Genomic DNA, 21,069 nt, shown 5'->3' with positions numbered 1-21,069 from the left:
ACACTGTGTGTGTGCTACACTGTGTGTGTTCTACACTGTGTGTGTGCTACACTGTGTGTGTGCTACACTGTGTGTGTGCTACACTGTGTGTGTTCTACACTGTGTGTGTTCTACACTGTGTGTGCTACACTGTGTGTGTTCTACACTGTGTGTGTTCTACACTGTGTGTGTGCTACACTGTGTGTGTGCTACACTGTGTGTGTGTGTGTGTTACACTGTGTGTGTGTGTTACACTGTGTGTGTGTGTTACACTCCGCGTGTTACCGTCGGTTACAGGTGAGGGTTGGGGGTGGTTGAGGGTCAGAGGTCACTCACTTGGCAGAGAGGATCTTGTGGTCGACGTCGTCCAACGAGGAGCTGTGAGCCACATGGAACGTCCCAAACAGGGAACTCCTCTTCTTCTTGATCTTCTCCGCCTGAAACACAAACCCCATCATCATCCTCCTCCTCCTCCTCCTCCTCCTCCTCCTCCTCCTCATCTTGTGGGAGTGGGAGAGTGGGGGCTGCAGGCAGGTTGTTCCTCACCCCCTCTCTGGCCTGCAGCAGCTGCCTCTCAGCGCTCTGCTTCTTGGTGTTGTAGTACTGGACCTCCACTTCGTGGGTCAGCTGCAGCCACTTCTGCAGGGTGTCCGGCGGCGCCCAGTGGGCCCGCGACTCCAGTTCCCACTCCGCCTGCTTCAGCGCCGTGCGGACCTGCGGGCGACGGCAGAGATCAGGCCGCCGCTCGGCGCCGCGGGCGCCGGCGACCCCCACTCGGCGACCCCCACCTGCTCCAGCTCCTCCTCGGCGTACTTTTGTCGGCTGCGCTCGTTCTCCGTTCCCTCCCTCAGCTCGCGGAGCCGCTGGGCCTCCTGCTTGGCCGAGTTGATCTCAGACCTCAGCTCCTTCTCCACCTTCACCTTCTCCACCTGGACGCTGCGCTGCTCCTCCTGCGCCTGCAGCAGTCTGACACCACAACCAGAGGGTTGACGTCCTGACGCCAAGCTTTCCTTGGCTCAACACTCGCTTTAGTCCTTTTTAACGTTTCACCACGACTGGGAGACTGGTTTAGACTGGTTTAGACTACTGGGAGACTGGTTTAGACTGGTTTAGACTGGTTTAGACTACTGGGAGACTGGTTTAGACTGGTTTAGACTACTGGGAGACTGGTTTAGACTGGTTTAGACTACTGGGAGACTGGTTTAGACTGGTTTAGACTACTGGGAGACTGGTTTAGACTACTGGGAGACTGGTTTAGACTGGTTTAGATTACTGGGAGACTGGTTTAGACTGGTTGAGACTACTGGGAGACTGGTTTAGACTGGTTGAGACTGGTTTAGACTACTGGGAGACTGGTTTAGACTGGTTGAGACTGGTTTAGACTACTGGGAGACTGGTTTAGACTGGTTGAGACTGGTTTAGACTACTGGGAGACTGGTTTAGACTACTGGGAGACTGGTTTAGACTGGTTTAGACTGGTTTAGACTACTGGGAGACTGGTTTAGACTGGTTTAGACTACTGGGAGACTGGTTTAGACTGGTTTAGACTACTGGGAGACTGGTTTAGACTGGTTTAGACTACTGGGAGACTGGTTTAGACTGGTTTAGACTACTGGGAGACTGGTTTAGACTACTGGGAGACTGGTTTAGACTGGTTTAGATTACTGGGAGACTGGTTTAGACTGGTTGAGACTACTGGGAGACTGGTTTAGACTGGTTGAGACTGGTTTAGACTACTGGGAGACTGGTTTAGACTGGTTGAGACTGGTTTAGACTACTGGGAGACTGGTTTAGACTGGTTGAGACTGGTTTAGACTACTGGGAGACTGGTTTAGACTACTGGGAGACTGGTTTAGACTGGTTTAGACTACTGGGAGACTGCTTTAGACTACTGGGAGACTGGTTTAGACTACTGGGAGACTGCTTTAGACTACTGGGAGACTGGTTTAGACTACTGGGAGACTGGTTTAGACTACTGGGACACTGGTTTAGACTACTGGGAGACTGCTTTAGACTACTGGGAGACTGCTTTAGACTACTGGGAGACTGGTTTAGACTGGTTTAGACTACTGGGACACTGGTTTAGACTACTGGGAGACTGGTTTAGACTGGTTTAGACTACTGGGACACTGGTTTAGACTACTGGGAGACTGGTTTAGACTACTGGGAGACTGGTTTAGATTACTGGGAGACTGGTTTAGACTGGTTTAGACTACTGGGAGACTGGTTTAGACTGGTATAGACTGGTTTAGATTACTGGGAGACTGGTTTAGACTACTAGGACGCTGGTTTAGGATGTCTTGGTGACCGCCCCATTTGGAGCTACCTATAAAGTAATGTTAAGCTTTATTAAAAAAAATAAAAAAATAGTAGTTTAGTAATAGTTTCGTTGAAAATGTTGATCACAGTGGTGGAGGACAACAAATATAGAAGGAAGACTTTTAGATGAAATCAAAAGTGACAGAATCTATAGAAACTCATTTAGCAGCAGGAGGCGCTGTGTCGCCATCTGTGGCTCTCTCTGTGTGTGTGTGTGTGTGTGTGTGTGTGTGTGTGTGGTACTATTTTTAGATGGAGGACAAACGCTGTGCTGCTGAGGGATTTCAGAGAGGAAACAAAGCTGATGCTCTGTCTGATCCTGGCGGCTCATCCCAGAGTGAGCACAACTAGTAACCAGCACTAGTGATACTAGTTAAAGAGTATTACTCAGAGTGAATGAAGAAAGATTATACTCAAACTTCGCAGCACTTAAAAAGACCAAATGGGCTTAATTAGCTTTTATTAATGTGTGTTATGTGAACAGACGTTCCAGTAAAAAGTTATATATTTTCATGAGGACCTAAGTTTTAACATGAACATTTTTAATTACTTCAATTATATGCAAATTGATTCCAGTCAAAGGAACAAACCAAATGCAATTCACAGGAAAATTTAAGAATAAATATTTAAGCTGAAATGAAGATGGATTTAGAATGATTTTTTTCCCCCTTTTTCCCCCAAACTACCTTTGACCTTAAAGCAATGATTAAAAATAACAACTTGTTAATTTATTTTCTGGTGATTTGTAAAGTCCCACCTGGTAAATTTGTTTTGAAAATGAAGCATCAGAGGAGTTTTCAGAGTAAAGACGAGGTTTCACAACTCTGCCGATGTTTAAACAAACATTCATAAACACTCTCACTGTCAGACCTATGTAACAGTGTGTGTGTGTGTGTGTGTGTACATGCAGGTCTGCGTGTGTGACTTAGCTGGAGACTGTTCTTTACCCATATAAGGACTTCAGACAGAAAGTACAGGGAGGACACACACACACACACACACACACACACACACACACACACACACACACACACACACACACACACACACACACACACACACACACACACACACACACACACACACACACACACACACACACACACACACACACACACAACTTCCTCCTGGCAGTTGGCGCTCAGTCTCACTTGTAGAGACATGAAATTATGAAACGTACAGTTGCGTCTGAAGGAGGGGGCGGGGCTCGTGGTGGGGGCAGAGAAAAAGCAGCTTTAAAGTAAAACTGTCATTTTTACCAAAGCATTTGATGGTAAATATTGTTGGTTCCTGTAAGGAAAAAATGTTGTGGAAAAACTTTTATCCAGCATTAAATTTACGCTGTTTTTCAGGTGAAAACGTCGAACGTTGGTAGTGTTTTGGGTGCCTGGTCACGCGACGTCGGTAGTAAAAAGCAGTTGTGCACATGCTCAGTCGCTGGAGCAGCACAACAGTGTTTCCTCCGTCGGGTCTCGACTCCCAGCCCAGATTCTCCTGGGACCTGGCAGTTTTAGAGCCGAGAGTCTCTCAGAATAGCAATCCAACTTCTGCCCACATGAGCGTCAGTGTACTCCTCATTGTTGACGTTTATAATGTAACGCTCAGCAGCGCCAGCTCCTGGCCTGGCATGTTCACTAACACTAGTTTCAAAGTTTTTGCATCATTTTGAAAGGGTTTCTGCGGAAGCACAAAAACGCATTTTCACTTGAAACACTGTGTGAACGAGGGCTGGCGTAGAACCCAGTTCATCACGCACAATACTAAAGCAAAAATGTGCATGTTTGACGCAATTATTCAACAACGGTTCCATCCTTTCATCACGGACTGAAATAAACAGCTGCTAGTAATCAGATATTTTAAATCCATTTGAGTTGGGGTTTTTTTTTTTACAATGTAAAGCGCAATTATAAACCTAATACGCTATACCTATAATAAAATGCTTAATACTGTGGATATTATAATATTTGTGAACCTGATGAGATACTTCTCCACTTTTTGGGACTGGACTTTAAACGAGCTAAAAACAGCAGTGCTCCATGCTATGAGTTATCTCACACTATATATACAATAAAACATCAAACTGACACAAAACCTGCTGTGAAAAGTGTTTTTTTTTTTGTCAACCCTGGATAAACGATACCGTTCTTGAACGTGTGCGGTTCAGGTCCGGTGGGGAGATTTCAGCGCGGGGCAGCACGGACTCACTTCTCCTGCAGGTCCAGGAGGCTCTGCTCGGCCCTCTGCAGCCCCTCCAGGTCCTTCATGAGCCTCCCCAGGTCGTCTCTGGACTTCCTGGTCTGGGTGTAGGCGAACCAGCAGCCGCCCAGCGCCATCAGGACGGACGCGCCCAGAACCAGGTCCTTCCAGCGGTTGTGTCGGCCTGTGGGGAGTCGTCAGAGCGTTACAGACGCACGTTCCTCTCCCGGTCACCGTCACAAAGTTGCCACGCCGACCTGGAGGTGGACCGAACAGCACGGCGTCCAGCGCCTTGAGCTGCAGCTTCTGGGAGTGACTCCGGTCCAACATCTTCAACAGGGACACCGTCAACGTGGTGTTCTTCACCGCCAGTCTGAGGAAAAAGACAATCTGAGACGGCTGTTTTTTTTTTTTTTTATTGTTTTGCATTTCTTTTTAATTCACATGGGGAGTTCTGAGGGAGGTGTGTAAAACTCCTCATCTGGCTCAAGTTTCACGGCTGCTTCATGTGAGAGGAGTTCATTCATGAGGAGTTCCTTTCAGAGCCCTGCTTTGCTTCTGTGACCACATGAACCCACCGAACCTCCTCTGACCCGGTCACATGATCTGTGAAGTGAAGCGTCAACAAGTGGCTGTTTTGAGTTGGTAAAAATAGCTGGATTCATAGGAGCTCAGAGGAGCCACTGCGTCACGGATCTGCAGGAGCAGAACTTATGTTGTACTGCTCGTTCGACTTTCTCCTCCGGCCGTGTGGAGAAGAGAAACGCTGGGAAACCCTGAGACCTACGAGGACGGCAGTTCAGTAATAGTAGTTCATGGAAACTGTTCACAACTGGTCTGGATGCATTTAAAAACACATTTCAGGCCTATTTCAGAGTCCTTGTGGAGATGCTATAGACCAGTTAGAAGCTGATTGAAAAATAGTTTTGTCCGTATTTGAGGAGAGCTTTTAAAACGGGTTTTGTGGGTATTTAAGAGTCATTTTGTTGTGAAGTTTCGGGCGAAAAAGTCCACCTGATTTGGTTGTGGACACATTTTAGATTTGTTTTGAATAGAAAGAAGATCAGTTGTGGACATATTTACCTTCGCCAACGAAAGTTGTGTGAGAAGGTTATGTTTTCATCTGCGTGTATTTCAATTTATTGGCTTATAAGTATATATTTGACGTAAAAACTACTCCCCCGAATTGCACGATTTGTCATCATCCAGCGACCAATGGATGAGATTTTAGGACTTTAGCGGCTAACTGTTTACAAATAAATCCCCCAAAACTGAAAAAAAAAGTGCTATACAAAGCGGATGGCAGAGGGACCTGATGGAGGAGATCGGCATCTGTTGCCATGGAGACGCTCCCAGCTCAGTGTTTCACACGGTGACGATGCTCCCTGGTGCCTGTTCCAGTTCAGACTGGTTCAGTTGTGAAAGGTTTGAAACTCGTCCGACATGATTGCGAGGAACAAAGCCACCAGTTTGAGGTGTCGACTTTGATTTCCAAAGACCTGCATCCAACGGAGCGTGTGCGGGACGTGTGGAGGCTCCGGGCGCACCGCGCCAGGAGACGCGTTGGTTGCAGGAAGCGTGCGGGGCCCGTGGAGTCCCAGACGAGGAGGCGGTGCTAATGTTGTGGCCGATGGGTGTCGGGCTCGCCCTGGGAGCGTTACCTGGGGAGCGCCCGGCCGTCCAGCTGCTGCCTCCGGAAGGTTTCCGCGTACTGGGGAAGCTCCACGCTGAGCACCAGCCAGTCCTCCACCTGCTGCACCGTCCAGTTATACACTGCAAACACACAATCGGCGTCACAACCCTAACCCTCTGAAGCGACCGTTTCTGCCGCGGTTCATGATCCACCCATCCTCTCTAGCACCACATGGCGCAGGACCACCAATTAACCTCACAGCCATGTTTTCCGACTGTGAGCAGAACCCGGGACAATATGCAAACCGTCAAAACGGAGCGCTCCACTCTCAGTTACATCTCTTTGTATTCACATAGATTTGATTATTACTCTTTTTTTCCCCTGTCTATTCACTTGAAAGTTTCCCAGTTTTCCATACAGTATTATTACAGTGCGAGTTACACATTTAAAAAAAAAAAAAAAAAAACCAGGACGTCGATGTATTTTCATTACATATAATTTAACTTTTAGGAATTTTTCTGAAGTGAGATCTGTTTCCAGCTTGGCGTACAAGTAGAGATATTCATTTGTTTGTTTAATTTAATTTTAAATGTATTAATAGAACAAAAGAGTGTTTGCGTCAAAGTGAAAAACTCATGTTCGAAAAGGAGGAGGAGGAAACGTAAGCTTTTTAAAGGATCATATTATGCTAAATTCCCTTTCTAAAGGTTTTCCAACAGTACTAATCGTCTCCACACCAGGAGCGACGCCCCCGAAGTGTAGAAAGTGTGTCCTCTCTCTCCCTGGATTGTTCCAGGTTTTAAAAAGTGTGGTGCTCCAAGCAGCCAATCAGACATCAAACCCTATATAGTGTCATCAGGGGGTTTAGCCAATCACAATCAAGGTAGGATCCTCCCCAGACTTAGGCAGCTCTGCTCTGGCACATGGCACCACAACAGGAAGTACTTCCTCCTCTTCCCATAGATGGGCGTGTGTGGGCGGAGCCGGTCCAGCTCACACAGACACAGCAGATTCTCAATGTAGCTCCTAGGACCCAATATTGTAATGGGGGAGAATCAAGGAGAAACTGGATTTGGGGCAATAAACTTTAAATAGAATGTTTCTGGATTGATATGAAAGAGTTGAAAAGCTGAATAATTTGACTCCTTTAAATCCGAACCGCTCTCCAGTCTACCTGCAGTTTTTGTTTCTTTAATCGATCCCACACAACCACAAAGGCAGCAGGCAAGTAAACAGATAAATAAAGCGGTTGCAACAATAACAACACACCGTCTGCTCTGTAACAGTGTCAATGTAGGAAAGCAGAACCCCCGGCTCTGCGGAGGACATTGTCCACTGCCACAGCGAGAGGAGACGCTTCCCGTCCTCACCTTCGGAGCTCTTCCAGGCGTTCCACATGTCCTCCACGCTGATGTGCAGGTCGGCCCGGTGGAAGCTGCTGTGTTTGAGTTTGGGGTCGTGATACTTCAGGTCCTCCCGGAGAAACTACGGAGACACGGAGGGGCCGAGGTTACCGCCGGCGGGACGGCGAGGAGCCGCTCGTCCCACGTTCTCTCTCTCTCTCTCTCTCTCTCACCTCGTCCGTCTCGGCCGTGTCCACCGTCCCGTCGGCGTCGTCGTCCATCAGCTTGTGGATGCTGCAGATCGCCTCGAAGCTGAGCAGCGAGTTCTCGTCCTGGCAGAGCAGCGGGTCGATCACACACAGATCTGGAGGAGGAAGTGAGATCGGATTCATGACAGCAATGCTGATCATACACCGGGGGTCTGCATCCTGCCGCTCTACAGCCACATGGGGCTCTCTAGTTTGTTTTTTTTTTAATTTGCATACCTGGCTATAAACCAAAAATAATGTGTCAGGAGGAGGATTGGCTGACAAAAGAAAAAAGCAGCCAAAATTTTAAATGGAGCAAAACAAAAAGGTCAAATGGTGAAAAATGGTCAAAAATCAAAATGGCTAAAACAAGCAAACGAGTTAAAACAGTTTAAACCAGTGGTTCTCAATTATTTTCTGTCAGGCCCCCCCTAGAGGACAAAAAAAATTTCAGGCCCCCCCCCCCCCAAATTGTACTACCATTGAGAACCTGATAATATTTATTTATTGATCTGTATAAACCACTGTATGATTTGCTGCACCAGCATTCTGCATACAATCGCCTGATTATCAAAATAAATTAATAAAATGAGCTGGAGGCCCTTTTTTTATCGTTCAAGCATGAATAAAGACACTAATACTGAAAGTCGCGCCTGCCTCACACCCCCCCTGACACCCCACCACGCCCCCCCAGGGGGGCTTGCCCCCCCATTTGAGAAGCACTGGTTTAAACCGCTTATAAAGGTTAAAATGGCTAAAAACACTAAAACAGCCCAAAAAACGAAAATCTAAAACGTCATGAATTTAGCAAAACTCCATAAATAACTTGATAAGCTGTGAGATATTTAATGTGTTATGTTGTTTATGTGGATATTTCACGTCGTACACTGGGGTCTGCCAACAAGGACATTTACCACACTGACCTATGAGGTAAAACCTCTATTGCACACAGATCTATAGAACAGAATCTCGTTCACATCACATGGATCTATAAAGAAGAATATCTGCGTACACACTCTGGGACGTCTAAAACATACACATTCAGCTTATATATGAAAGGAAGCAGCACAAATCATTTTTTCTCAATTCACACGAAGCTCTGTTTAAAAAAAAAAACACTATAAGTCGTCGCCGGCGGGAAAACGACTGGATGCGTAACAGACTTTCAAGCCGCATGAAGGAAAGATAAACACAGCCCAGGACGCCGTAAGAAATATGTTTGTCTTCAACTTTCCGGCGGTTAATGAGGAGCGCTGGTTTGTACCAACAGAAATCACGGCGGACGGGAGCTGCTCGCCTCGCCTTCGGTGGGGTTCAGGCGAAAACTCCACCGTTCCTGTCTCACAGAGTCGCGTCAAGAAGACCAACACAAACACGTTTCAAATGGGGGTTTAAAAACACAAGCACGTCCAAGCCGCTGGAATTTAACCCTGAACTACAAATCAGAACCCCCACGGTAAGGTGGCCGCCATTCATTAACCCCGTGTTCTCCGTTTGGGGCCGGCGGCTCGGGTTTCGTCCCGTCCCCCTGCGAGGCGGCACACGAGGCACCAAGAGCAGCAGCTCCTGTTAAAGGTCCGCGGATTAAGAGCCGGCAGCTGTGGGGACGGAAATACTCGGATAATAGAATTAAAGTGGGGCCGAGGTCAAAGTCAAAGTCGAACATCAGCTCCGCTGCAAAAAAAAAAAAAACCCACAAAAAAAAAAAACCACAACTCCCAGCATGCATCGCTCCGCCCGGCTTCCACGGCAGCTGGTTGACATGAAACGGGAGTCGCTTACGTTACGGGAATATTTGTTTAACTCCTGAACGAAAGAAGGACGAGGCGCTCAGAGGAATGCTTCTCAATGAGGAACACGAGTCAAGGTGAGGTTTGGTGAACGACTGTGATCTTCTCTGTGCTCTTACAGGTGACGCTGTCCTTTCTCTCGCCCCACATTCTCGCCACCTGTGGATCCCGAGCTTTCCGTTTGAGTTTTTTACCAAGTGGAGTCATTTGTCGACTTTGTTTTGAGTCATATTTCCTTGATGTTCACCTTCATCGGCCCAGAGGCTCTTCAGGGAGAAACTGGTTCGTTTGGGCGACGTTGAACACGCCGCCAACTCTGAACCCGAGCAAACAAGAGATTCTGTGATGCTCTTGAAAACCTCGGTCTTGGTTCATTTACAAACCATCTTTCTGGCAGGCGGGCTGAGAGGACGAGGCATAGCGCCCAATGCACTCTGGGTAGTAAACAAACAAAGCGAACCGTGCGAATCAGAAGAATTAGATACAGAAAGAAAAAGTTGGAAAATATCTGGCGTTTGGAAGTGGAGCAGAGAGGAAGAAGTAGTGAAAAGGACTCGTTGATATGTGATATCTGAAGACGGTTGTTTGTGGCTACCCATTAGCCATGAGCTAACTAGCCTAGCCACCACAGGCTAAAGCTGCAGAACTTGAGGTTTTGGTCTGGATCAATCAATACGCTGCGTTTCTTCTTCACTTCCTCTCTGGTCAGTGTTCGTTTTAGGCGACAGCGCCCCCTAACCATCAGCTGCTGTCGTTGCGTGACAGTTTCCAGGCGGTTTGGTCTCTATAGTGAATGTGAACACAACCTGAATGAGACGTATCGTTGGTGGAGCCGAACGTGGAAACTTGACTCGTTGTGCAGGCGGGCGATGAATCGGTCTTATAGTGCACTCGATTCAATGAGCACCAGTCTTTAGCTACCTGCCAGTGTCGAGTACCGATACGAGTACTTTTATATGCCATAGTTACACTACGTCACATCAAACAGCCTACAATGTGTAGCGCTATGCTACCGTAGACTGTAGACTGAGCTCCATGTTACCCAGCGTGTCAGTCAGACTTGAATCATGTTTAGCATGTAGCATCGCTGGTGTGTGACCCCAGAATCTCTTCAGCACGTAGCATGTAGCATGTAGCATAGCTCGGCTCCATTGGGCAGTTAAACTACTGTGCAAAATGAGGCCGACTCTGCTGGTCAGAATGTCTCGAGTGATTAAGTTGCTGGTGTTGTACGAACCTTCGCCTCCTCTTGATATTTTGTCAAAGAATAATTTACAGTCTGCCTTACTTTTGTCATCCTCATTAATAGTGAAGACTACAAACCGTGGGCATCGCTTGTGCTCTGTTGCGTACCTGCTGGTGACCTTGCTTGTTGAATGACGTCACATAATCCTTGCTGGGTTGTAGCAGGGAGATTTCACGAATATGAGTATTTCATGCAATATGGGACTGATACCAGTTCAGCTGAATCCCTCATGCAGAGTGTATTGAAAGATTATGCAACACACTTTTGTCACGTCTTTTTGTCGAGCGATGAAAGGTGTAGTGAAACCCAGGATCTGTAAGAAACTTCCTCCTGGTAGAGTCAGTCAACACTAGAGACACTGGGACCAGGTCCTGGAGGGGGGCCAGGAGCCTCATGGTGGCCAGGTCCCCACTGGGTTCTGGTTGGGAGGTCTGGACGCCATGGGAGGCCCAACAAAGTCCGTCATGTGGAAACAAGGTGCTGGAAGACGCTGGAGATCAACATGGCGTCATGGCTGTTCAGTCTGTTTACCAGTTGGTCCATTACTGGTGTGTGTGTGTGTGTGTGTGTGTGTGTGTCCTGTGCAGTAGTTCTGGTTGCTCTCTCTCAGCAGCTCACCGCAACTTCCTGGACTCGACACCGCCGACGACGCAGGAAGCTCGATGACAGCCAAGAGAGACTTGGCGGGAACTACAGGAAACTACTCTGACTCGCCAAACGCCTCTGACTCGCCAAACGCCTCTGACAACTTTTTAACCCCCAGGAGTGAAAGTTCAACGCTCCCAGCGAGACACGCCCTCCGAGGGAGGCAGCGAGGGGACGGGAACGACACCAATGAGTTCCGCATGAACCACGAAACCAATCGGCTGCAGTTCATCAAACTTCCTCTGCAAAGGATCCAGACGGAAATAATGAAAGTAGTAGGAGCCAGGTGTAGGTGTTGATGTACACCTCTCATACGATGTCAAGACCTTTCTGAATGAAATCCATCATTACACTCATATTTCGCCAGAGATGCTTGGGGTTTGGTGACATTTTTGCGTCACTGATCCGCCGGAAGATTCCCGAAGCGAGATCCCGTCTGCACGCTGGATCCCGCTTCGCACTGGAGAAACAATTAATGATCAACAGCACAACATTTCGGACTATTATCGTGACTCTTTAACAAAGTTTTTTGAACGGCTAAATTGGTCAAATGTTGATATTTTGAATGGCGCTGCCGCGACGCCGTCTTCCAAAGGGGACATTAGTTTGCTTCTGGTTTGCTTCAGTGTGATGGACTTGGTCATCTGTGTGTAGAGCCGAGTGGTGATGGGCTTGCTTTCCTGTATCGGTTTATTCTCTGTGCAGAAGGGATCGATTTTATGGAAAGTATACTTTAAAGGTTTTTTCCTGGGAGAGTAACTTTAAGAAACACGAACAAAAACCCAGAAAAAGTCCAACCAGCCGCCTGTAAAACAAGGGATAGGCATCATCATGCTTGCTTGTCTGCCATCTTCTACTACATCCTGCCTTTGGTATTCATTCCATCCGTACCTTGTTGTCTGCTTACTTCTTAGACGTCTGTGGATTTTTGAATTGTTCTGGCAATAGTACTGGATTCAGCTTCCTGTAGTATTAAATCCTCCCCGGCTGCCTCTGGTCATGGAGTTTTTCCGTTACCTCCATTCAATGGATTCTACTCTTTTGCCATGTGGCACTAGATCCAGAACTGTTTCTCTACTGGAGTCCACTTTGCATCTTTGGTCTTCATTCCACTTTGTTGCCTCCGGTAATAGAATTCAATTTGTTGCCGACACTGTTGCTGGTGTTAAATTCTACTTTTCTACATGTCTGTATTTATTTATTTACCTTCTGCTGCTTAATGACTCTACTTCAATGCCTCTGGTTAATGCCTCTGTTATTTCACACAGGATTCTACTGTGTCGTTCCGGATTTTTATTTTGTCATTTCTACTGAACTCTACTCCATCAGCTCTAGCACTGTATTTCTATGTTATTTGATCAGGCTCTTTTCTGTCTGGTCGTAAATTCACTTCACCTCACTTCCTGGATTGAGCTTTATTGCCCCTGGTAATGAAGTCTGCTCTTCCCCTTCTGCTGATAAATCACTTGGTGTCGTACTGGGGGACACCTGCCTTTAGTATTGGACTCTACTTTATCTCCTCATGTGAGGGACGGACAACCTGGCCAGGTGGAACCATGTGGAACCAGGTGGAGCCTTTTACACAACATTTCAAGTGAACGCGCATCGTTTTTTGCGTTTTCGTTTCAGAAAACTTTCAGGGTTATAAAACCTCTGTCTATGTACACACACGTCTGTTTAAAGCTGCTAAAATGCTTTAAAACAAACCTGAAATGAAGAGAATTTCTAACAGGAAAAAAGCTTAAGAAGAGCGAAAATGGTTAAAACAACTTAAAAGTCAAAACCATCTTTAAAAAAAAAAACTATTGAAAAAGAAGGTTGAACAATTGGGACCAAAAACAGCTGGAAATGTAATGAAGTGTTTACCATCCTAAAATGTTCTTGAAACTTCATAAATGCATCAGAAGATACAGTTTATGTTTAAACATCTAATGGCTGAACGTGTTTTGCGGCTCCAGTGAAACTCGATTTTGGTGGAAAGTGACACAAAAGGCTCTTTTGGCCATAAAGGTTGTAGATCCCTGATTTTAGCCAGATGACGAATTTGAATTGTTACTTCAAGTAACTCAACTTTAAAACTCCAGGAGAATATGGACTGGGTGTCGTGACGCTGGAGGAAACCGTTCTGATAGTTTCTACTGAGCATGTGCAGAACTCCTCGTGACTCGTGGGGCCGGATGGTTCAGAAAACTTTCCACAGAGACGGAGTTGAAATATTTTCAAATATGTGTGTTTTCAGTGTCTGATTTTTTTGGCTGGGATCCAATTGTTTTGGCGCGATCATTTCAAACACGACCTGCCGTGTGAACGTGATTGGAGCCTGTGTTTTCGGGCCCCAGAGCGCAGAAGATGACGTAAAGTCACGCCGAGCACCATAGCTACTCGTGGCACGCCGGTCAGTTCCCGGGTTGCCAGACGTGACCCACCGTTTTCAGCCCAAACAAGGTCAAAGCCTCAATAAAAACCAGCACAAATCTCTGCCGGTGTACAAATCATGTTCAAACCATAAAACTATTACACGTGTAGTAAAGAACGCGCCATAAATACACAAACGTACGAAATAAACAAAGTTAAAAGGCAGGAGCGCTTGGCTCCCCAATTGGGGGATACTGCCATATCTGGCAACGCCGGTCAGCCCGTCCAGATTGATTTTACAGTGGTCAAATACAGGCAGACAAAAAAATGATAATGAATCTTAATTAAAGGACAATGAGGGGAAAAAACGGAGGAAGTGGCACCGAATCACTTCCTCCGGCGTTTCTCCAGAAAAAGGTCAACGGCCTTCAGTTTTATAGCGCCTTCCAGCTGCGTGCATCACATTCACCCACTCACTCGCACATTCACTCACACAGCCACGCAGGGCGCCGTCACGCCAGTGGGAGCGGTTTGGGGTTCGGCGTCTCGCCCAAAGGCTCGACGTCGACGAGGCCTGGTCTGGCGTGATGGAGATTTCAAATCAGCCACAAAACAAGTCGGATACGAGTCATTGAGAGTAAAAAAAACCACCTGAATGGAGTCACGTCTCCCTGCAGTGTGAACGAGTGGAGGCTGGATGGACGGCTCTCAGACCGAGTCTCCAATCTTTTATTAACTCCAAAAAACTAAAAATGTTGAGACGTGAAGTGAGGCCCTGCTGCCGAGTTCTTCTAAAGGGACCTGCCAGTGTTGAATTTCACAGCTTTCTGGAGACGAGGATTCCAACCCGGAGTGGATTTTTTTTTTTTTTTTTCACACGAGGTCCATTACTCTCTCGTACAAATGCGGTCATTGTGTGTGGGGTGTCCTACGTTCTGCCCCGGCACTTGAACGCCTCTGGAGCGGAGGAACAGGAAAGGCTGGCCTCTTCTAAAACCTGCTGCCGACTTCTTGCTAAACCAGGCGCCACGTCTTAAATAACTACATTAGAATGTTCTGGAAATATTCAATAAAAAAAAAAAAAAAAACAATGGACCAAATGCATCAACATATAATAGTATGAGAAGAAAGTGCTGAGTCCTACCTGATGCTTCAGCACTGTGGGTCACATGGTGGTGGTGGTCAATGTGGGCGTGGTCCGTTCTGTCCAATCCGCTGTGAGCGTCTGCACACACGCTCAGCACGCACACACACACCAGCCAAGCACACACACACCTCATTTCTGAGGAGAGAGAAGGAAACGTCGGTGAGCTGCACAAAGCGATCGTCACAACATAAGAACTAGTAAAAACAACAACAACTACGGTGTTAAGAAATGCACAAAACAAAAACAAACTAAACCACCAAGACGTAAACAGGTGGAAAGAGATACAAACAAATCTGCAAAAAATTAACTACAAACACTTGTTATCGATCATTTGTCCCGCACGCGTTGAATTATTCAAACGTACAGTCGTCACACAAACAAAACATTTATCCGCCACACACACATTCTCAAAGTGACACGACACAAACATCAAGTGACGACAACGCCACTGCAATGAGACACGAATCGTTTCAGAGGCAAAGAAGAACAACCCTCCGAATAAGACACAACAACCACCACAACAACAACGAGCGACTCAAAATACCTGAAGACATGAAAGAGTTGAAACTCCAATGAGACATAAAACCATACAGGAAAAGATCTAAAACGAGACAAGACAAGCAGGAATCCCCCGTAAAATGACAAAAACTCACGTAACAAACAAAACCGTCCAATAAGTTAGAACTGCTTCGAGTTTGAGAGAAACCAAGAAGGACGACTTCACAGTGACGGAAGGCAACGTGAGAGAGGCAATAGATGATCAAGTAAAGACACACGACAGGAGTTGAACATCTTCCTCTTCTGACCTGATAGTGGTGTGACACTGAGCACCAGGATCTGCACCATAGACTTCTATATAAAACTATGTATATAACTCTATGTTCTTCACGCTCAATATTCCAAATCTCCGTACCGGACCTTGGGTTATGTTACGACTGTGGATTTTCCCACTGCGAAGTAGATTCACTTCTCCCTGGGATAAATCCCTCCGGAACTCTGATGTTTAACTCCGGAGGAGAGCATGAAGGCGCCGTCTACGGGCCAATCAGATCTCTTGGAAAATGACCTGCCTCTGTCTACGTTATCCTGATTGCCCCGCCCACTTGGGAGAACTCGGGAGCGTCACGGAGCGGAGGCGGGGTGTTTTCGTACGGCGCCATCTTTATGATGTAATAAGACAAATCCTGGTCACTGAGGCCCTCGTGACGTCACGCCGCCCTGCTGGCCGCCTCCTCTCGGAGCAGAGCACACGACTTATCTACCATCTCTCCTTCCCAGCGGAAACAAACCCAACAAAATTGCTCTCAACACTCCCCACACCACAGGGAAACCACACCATTTTTTTTTTTTTTTTTTGGCAGACATCCAACAATCGGGCCTGAGCTCCCGATGGTTGGGACTAAACTCAGCTCAATGATCCTGCAGTGTGTGGCGGCAAAGACAACCAAAGAAAGTCTTAAAGGATGAGAACAAAAAAAACCAAAAACAACAACAACTAAAATAATGTAAAGTGACAAAAACATTGCAATGAGATACAAGACAAATGCAAATGAGTGCAAAACGACTGCAGAGTGAGAGAAGGCAACATGAGAGATGTAAAATGACGTCAAAACGATCAACGTGACTACAGATAATAACTACTAGGCCTACGTACAGCGACAAACCCGAACCCAAAACAACAAACACACAAAATGATGCAGGAACCACAAAGACTACAGCAACAACCCCAAAAAAGTCTGTGAAAGAATGCATGATGACTGAAATGACGTGAAGTGACCAAAACAACCCAAACAAGGACACAAAATGAGGAAAAACAACTCTACTAAAACCCAGTAATGACACAAAAACACCCAAAGAGGACATGTAGCAAGAAAAAAAACCATACAAAACGACCACAAATTAAGTATAAAACAACATCGAAACGTCACGAAATGAAGCAAAAACAACCAAAAAGTCTGAAAGGACATGCAACTACAAAAATTAACACCTAAACCCACATAGAAAGTGACAATTTATACACAAAACAATGTCAAAGACACACAACAATCAGAGAAATGCAAAAACCACAGTGACACAGAAACGACCCATAAAGTCTGTGAAAGGACTACAAAAAAAAACTACGAAACAACAAAGCATAAGGAGAAAAAAACCCCACACGTATTGACAAAAAACACAACAATGAGACACGAAACATTAAAGACAAACGGTGACATTGATGAGCAGAATCAAGCAAGACGCGTTCAGGCTCCTCCGTTCATCTCACACCTCCACAGACCAGGTCTTCATTTGTCAAGGATGCGAAGCTTTAAAAAAAACGGAACATTTCCCGCAGTTTCTGCCGCTTTACGTATCAAGTGAGTCTCTGCGCTCCGACCTTTTCTCCCCCGGAATACAGCGAGGCTCGGAACACATCTGTCCCGTTTCCCACCGACGCTTCTCCCCCTCAAGCTGCAGAGAGTCCACACAACTGAGGAAAGTTCTTTTTTTCTTTTTTCGCTTCTTTTTTTCTTTTTCTTTACGCACCTCCGGAGCAGCTGCGTCTCTAATCCATCGACCTCACGCCGACTGGTCCGAGACGGGGAAGCCAGGGAAAAGTGCTAAAACGACTCGTCCCCCCCCCCCGCTTCTGACTCTCAAACTGAACAAACTTCTGCTGAAGAGAAAATAAAGACGTGAAGCGATCCGCCTGTGAGGCGTTCACTGACCAGCGGAAAGACGGGACTCGCGCTCAACGTTGATCTCACTTCATCTTCCAGATGTCTCTGAAACGCAACGTCGGAGAGGTCAACACGGGAAATAATCAGGGAAAACGTATAGAAAGTGACGCAAAAATCTAAAAATAAACAGATAAACTATTTTCCAAGAGTCACAAAAAAGTCCTCAAAATGACACCAAACTCAATTCTAATTATTTCACATCACAAAATAAACAAAACAATGAAATGAAACACAATGAGACACAATATGTTTGCGATGAGACATAAAACAATCAACAATCGCAAAACTGTTTCAAAATGTGTATCTGGGTATGAATGCAAAACTCTAATGTATTGTATGTGTGTATATATCTACTGTCTTCTGTATATACTTACACATATATAAACTGTATTTTTAAATACAGAAATAAAATAATAAAATATGACTAACGGATATTAGAGAAGGGGTAGGATTAAGGTTTACTTCTTCCTGCCCTTTTCCAGGCATGTTGATTAGATATATGATGTATGTATTCGTGTATGTGTGGGTTTACTCAAACATAGATCATCTATTTTGTCTCAATATATTTTAATCAAATCAAAATATATTATATATATTATAAATATATTATCAAGGCGTTTATATATGGATGGTTGTATGTGGAGGATATGAGTAAAGGTACATTGGTGTGCCGATGTGATTGAACACGTTTTGACATGTATGAAATGTATGGAAAAAAACAACACACCAAAAGAAAATAAAAATACTGCAAATCGATCACAAAATAACCACAGTGATGCAAACAACAACAAACTAACCACTGAAAACCCGACAAATCACAAAATGCCACAGGACCACTAGAGAGGAAATTACACTTTTAGAGGAAACACTAAATAGAACAGACACAGAAACAAAAAAGTAGGTAAAATAAAAAGTGAAAAGTCAGAAAATTACTTCAAAACGACCAGAAAGTCACCACAATGAGAGACAAACAAACGTCAAGGTCACTTTCAAAGTGGTACATAATTTAATCAATGAAACAAAAAGCAACAGAGAGTGATCTGAATTCCATTTCATTATTATTGTTTATAGTTTTGTTTGTTTTTATAAAAATGCCTTGAAATGACGCCGTGGAAATAAAATTGACGGGATTCGTTTAAATCAGTTTAATATTCCTGCAAGTCCATTTAAAACCAGGCAAGCGAATCAAAACTGATTTAAAGCTGGATATTCGGAATTGAATTTGATCACATAAAACAATAAAACAACCAGAAAAAGAGAAATACAGAAAACACAGAAACTATCACAAATTAAATGAAAAATTCTGTCGAAATCAACATAACACACCTTTATCTCTCTCTCGCACGCACACACACACACACACACACACACACACACACACACACACACACACACACACACACACACACACACACACACACACACACACACACACACACACACACACACACACACGATTGTGAACCCCTCCCCTCTCGCTTCTCCGTTTTCCCACAGCACGTGAAGGCAGCGTGACTCCGCTGCGGCGGTGAGGCAGCGCCGCCGTGCGGCCGCAGGGAGGAAGTGCAGCGCATTGTCCAGGAACAGGAAGGGGTTTGAGGAGGGCGGTGACCCCCTGGACAGGAACTACAGTCACTGCGCTGCGATGATTGAAGATCAGGAGAAACCACAGAGACCCACGACCGAAGAGGTTGTCCAACCAGCCAGTCAGCTGCTGTCCCTGGTTGCCATGGTGACTCCAGAGTGAAAGGACAGGGTGGCCTGATGTTCATCTTGAACATCTGAAGGCAAAGAGACGACTCAGGTTTCTGTTGAGGTGAATCACAAACTACTCAAAAACTAATCTAATGATCCCCTGGTTAGTCTGTTAAAACGAGTCCTGATTGATCCCCCCCCCCCCATAATGAACTAAACCAGGGTCTGTACCCCTCCCATAACTACTTAAACATGCGGTCTGTATCCCTCCCCACAATGAGGTAAACCAGGGTCTGTCTCCCACCCCCCACAAGTACCTACACCAGACACCCCCCCCCCCCCCCCCCCATCCCCCATCCTTACTAAATTTGTTATAACAATGCATTTATAGCTTGTTGCTCTCTGTCCTCTCCTTTCCTCTATTTCCGATCATCCATATCCTCCTGGTGGTCCTCTGGTACATTTATGCCAAAAGAAAAGCTTCATTATTTGTTTTGATGTATTTCTCTCATTACTTTAATGTTTTTCTTTGATTAAAATATTTCTTGTTTTCTGAAAAGCTTCTCTGTATTTCTTTAATTATGGTGTAAAGCACTGTGAATTGCCCTGCATGTGAGTGGTGCTCTATAAATACATTTGCCTTGCCTTGCCTTGCCTTGCCTAACAGCAGAAGGTCTGGTCAGGTTCTGCAGAAAGTCTCCACCCCCCCACAACTACCTAACTCCCCCCCCCCCCAGTCAGCTTCTGAAGGCTTCTTTCCTCTTCAAATCAAATTTTTCCTTGACCTTACTTCTTGGACTATTCACTCTCTAACTGAGACTCTGAGGCTGTGTGTGTGTGTGTGTGTGTGTGTGTGTGTGTGTGTGTGTGTGTGTGTGTGTGTGTGTGTGTGTGTGTGTGTGTGTGTGTGTGTGTGTGGGAACCTTTCAGTCACTATCCTTCAGCAGGACAAAGACAGTTGAGATCATGTTCCACAGGAAGTCTTTCAGTCCCAGCAGGTGAATATCCAGGAACAGAACATGAAGACGTTCTAAACACCTTCACCTCACACACATCAGCTGGTCTGTGATGGTCTGTGATGGTCTGTGATGGTCTGTGATGGTCTGTGATGGTCTGTGAGGAGCGACTTCACCAGCTCTTAAAGCCATAGACCTCAAGGACTCAAAGGATTCCAAAGCTGGACCAGTACGGCTGATTGTTCCAGTACAGTTCGAGAGAAACTCATGTAAAGCTGCAAAAAGGGGATAAAATCCAAAAGCATCTTAAAAACAAGTCTGACTCGGTTTGACACCAAGTTTGTTTCATTATCCTAAATCAGTTGAAGGTCCCGTCGACACGAGCCCAAACTTTTTCTACCCTCCATCCACCCTGAACCACACAAACGACTGACAGCAGTTTGTATTCCAGGCCTATAGGGGGTGCTGTAACTCAGAAATACCCCCAAAACACGATGACGTCCTTTTTCCACAAATGTGCGTTTTATCCTTCAACATGTCAAAGCTGAGGCGGCGTTTTCTAATCCCCCCACTTTGGAACTCGCTTTTTTTTTTTTTTTTTGGGTTTCCTTTTTTAAAAACTCAAGTTTTCAGGCGCCTGAAGCTCCGTGGCTAAAAACGATAAGGTTCTATGAAACGGCGTCGTCCTGTGGAAAGGGCCTTCGTTTCCAATCAGTCTAAAAGTGTCTAAAACCAGCCTGAGACTGAAACTGTTCAAATCTGTTTACATTCATGCTGGATTATGAAGAGGGTTCAACTGG

General features: G+C 45.7%; 1 protein-coding gene across 5 annotated transcripts in view; it reads right to left on the bottom strand.

Moving 5' to 3' along the window:
• Positions 1 to 17,510, bottom strand: part of LOC308139774 (stromal interaction molecule 1-like) — a gene marked incomplete at its 3' end in the record, with an annotated part of 41,247 nt that extends 23,737 nt beyond the window's left edge. For 3 of the 5 annotated variants that reach the window (XM_080509303.1, XM_080509299.1, XM_080509302.1), the window contains exons 1-10: positions 17,276 to 17,500; positions 14,899 to 15,036; positions 7,704 to 7,834; positions 7,498 to 7,612; positions 6,156 to 6,267; positions 4,752 to 4,867; positions 4,504 to 4,678; positions 768 to 945; positions 526 to 693; positions 316 to 416 (exon numbers count right to left, since the gene is read on the bottom strand). In XM_080509303.1, coding sequence (XP_080365429.1) covers positions 316 to 416; positions 526 to 693; positions 768 to 945; positions 4,504 to 4,678; positions 4,752 to 4,867; positions 6,156 to 6,267; positions 7,498 to 7,612; positions 7,704 to 7,834; positions 14,899 to 15,034 — 1,232 coding nt within the window. In that variant the 5' untranslated portion in view covers positions 15,035 to 15,036; positions 17,276 to 17,500. Of the gene's footprint in view, positions 1 to 315; positions 417 to 525; positions 694 to 767; positions 946 to 4,503; positions 4,679 to 4,751; positions 4,868 to 6,155; positions 6,268 to 7,497; positions 7,613 to 7,703; positions 7,835 to 14,898; positions 15,037 to 17,166 lie in introns of all 5 variants that reach the window. The other 2 variants (XM_080509301.1, XM_080509300.1) reach the window with 2 other exon arrangements.
• Positions 17,511 to 21,069: the final 3,559 nt, after the last annotated feature.

The sequence above is a fragment of the Blennius ocellaris genome (genome assembly GCF_963422515.1).
Source record: "Blennius ocellaris genome assembly, chromosome: 14".
Taxonomy (NCBI): Eukaryota; Metazoa; Chordata; class Actinopteri; order Blenniiformes; family Blenniidae; genus Blennius; species Blennius ocellaris.
The sequence above is the reverse complement of the archived record's forward strand: the minus strand, read 5'-3'. Positions and strand labels throughout refer to the sequence as shown.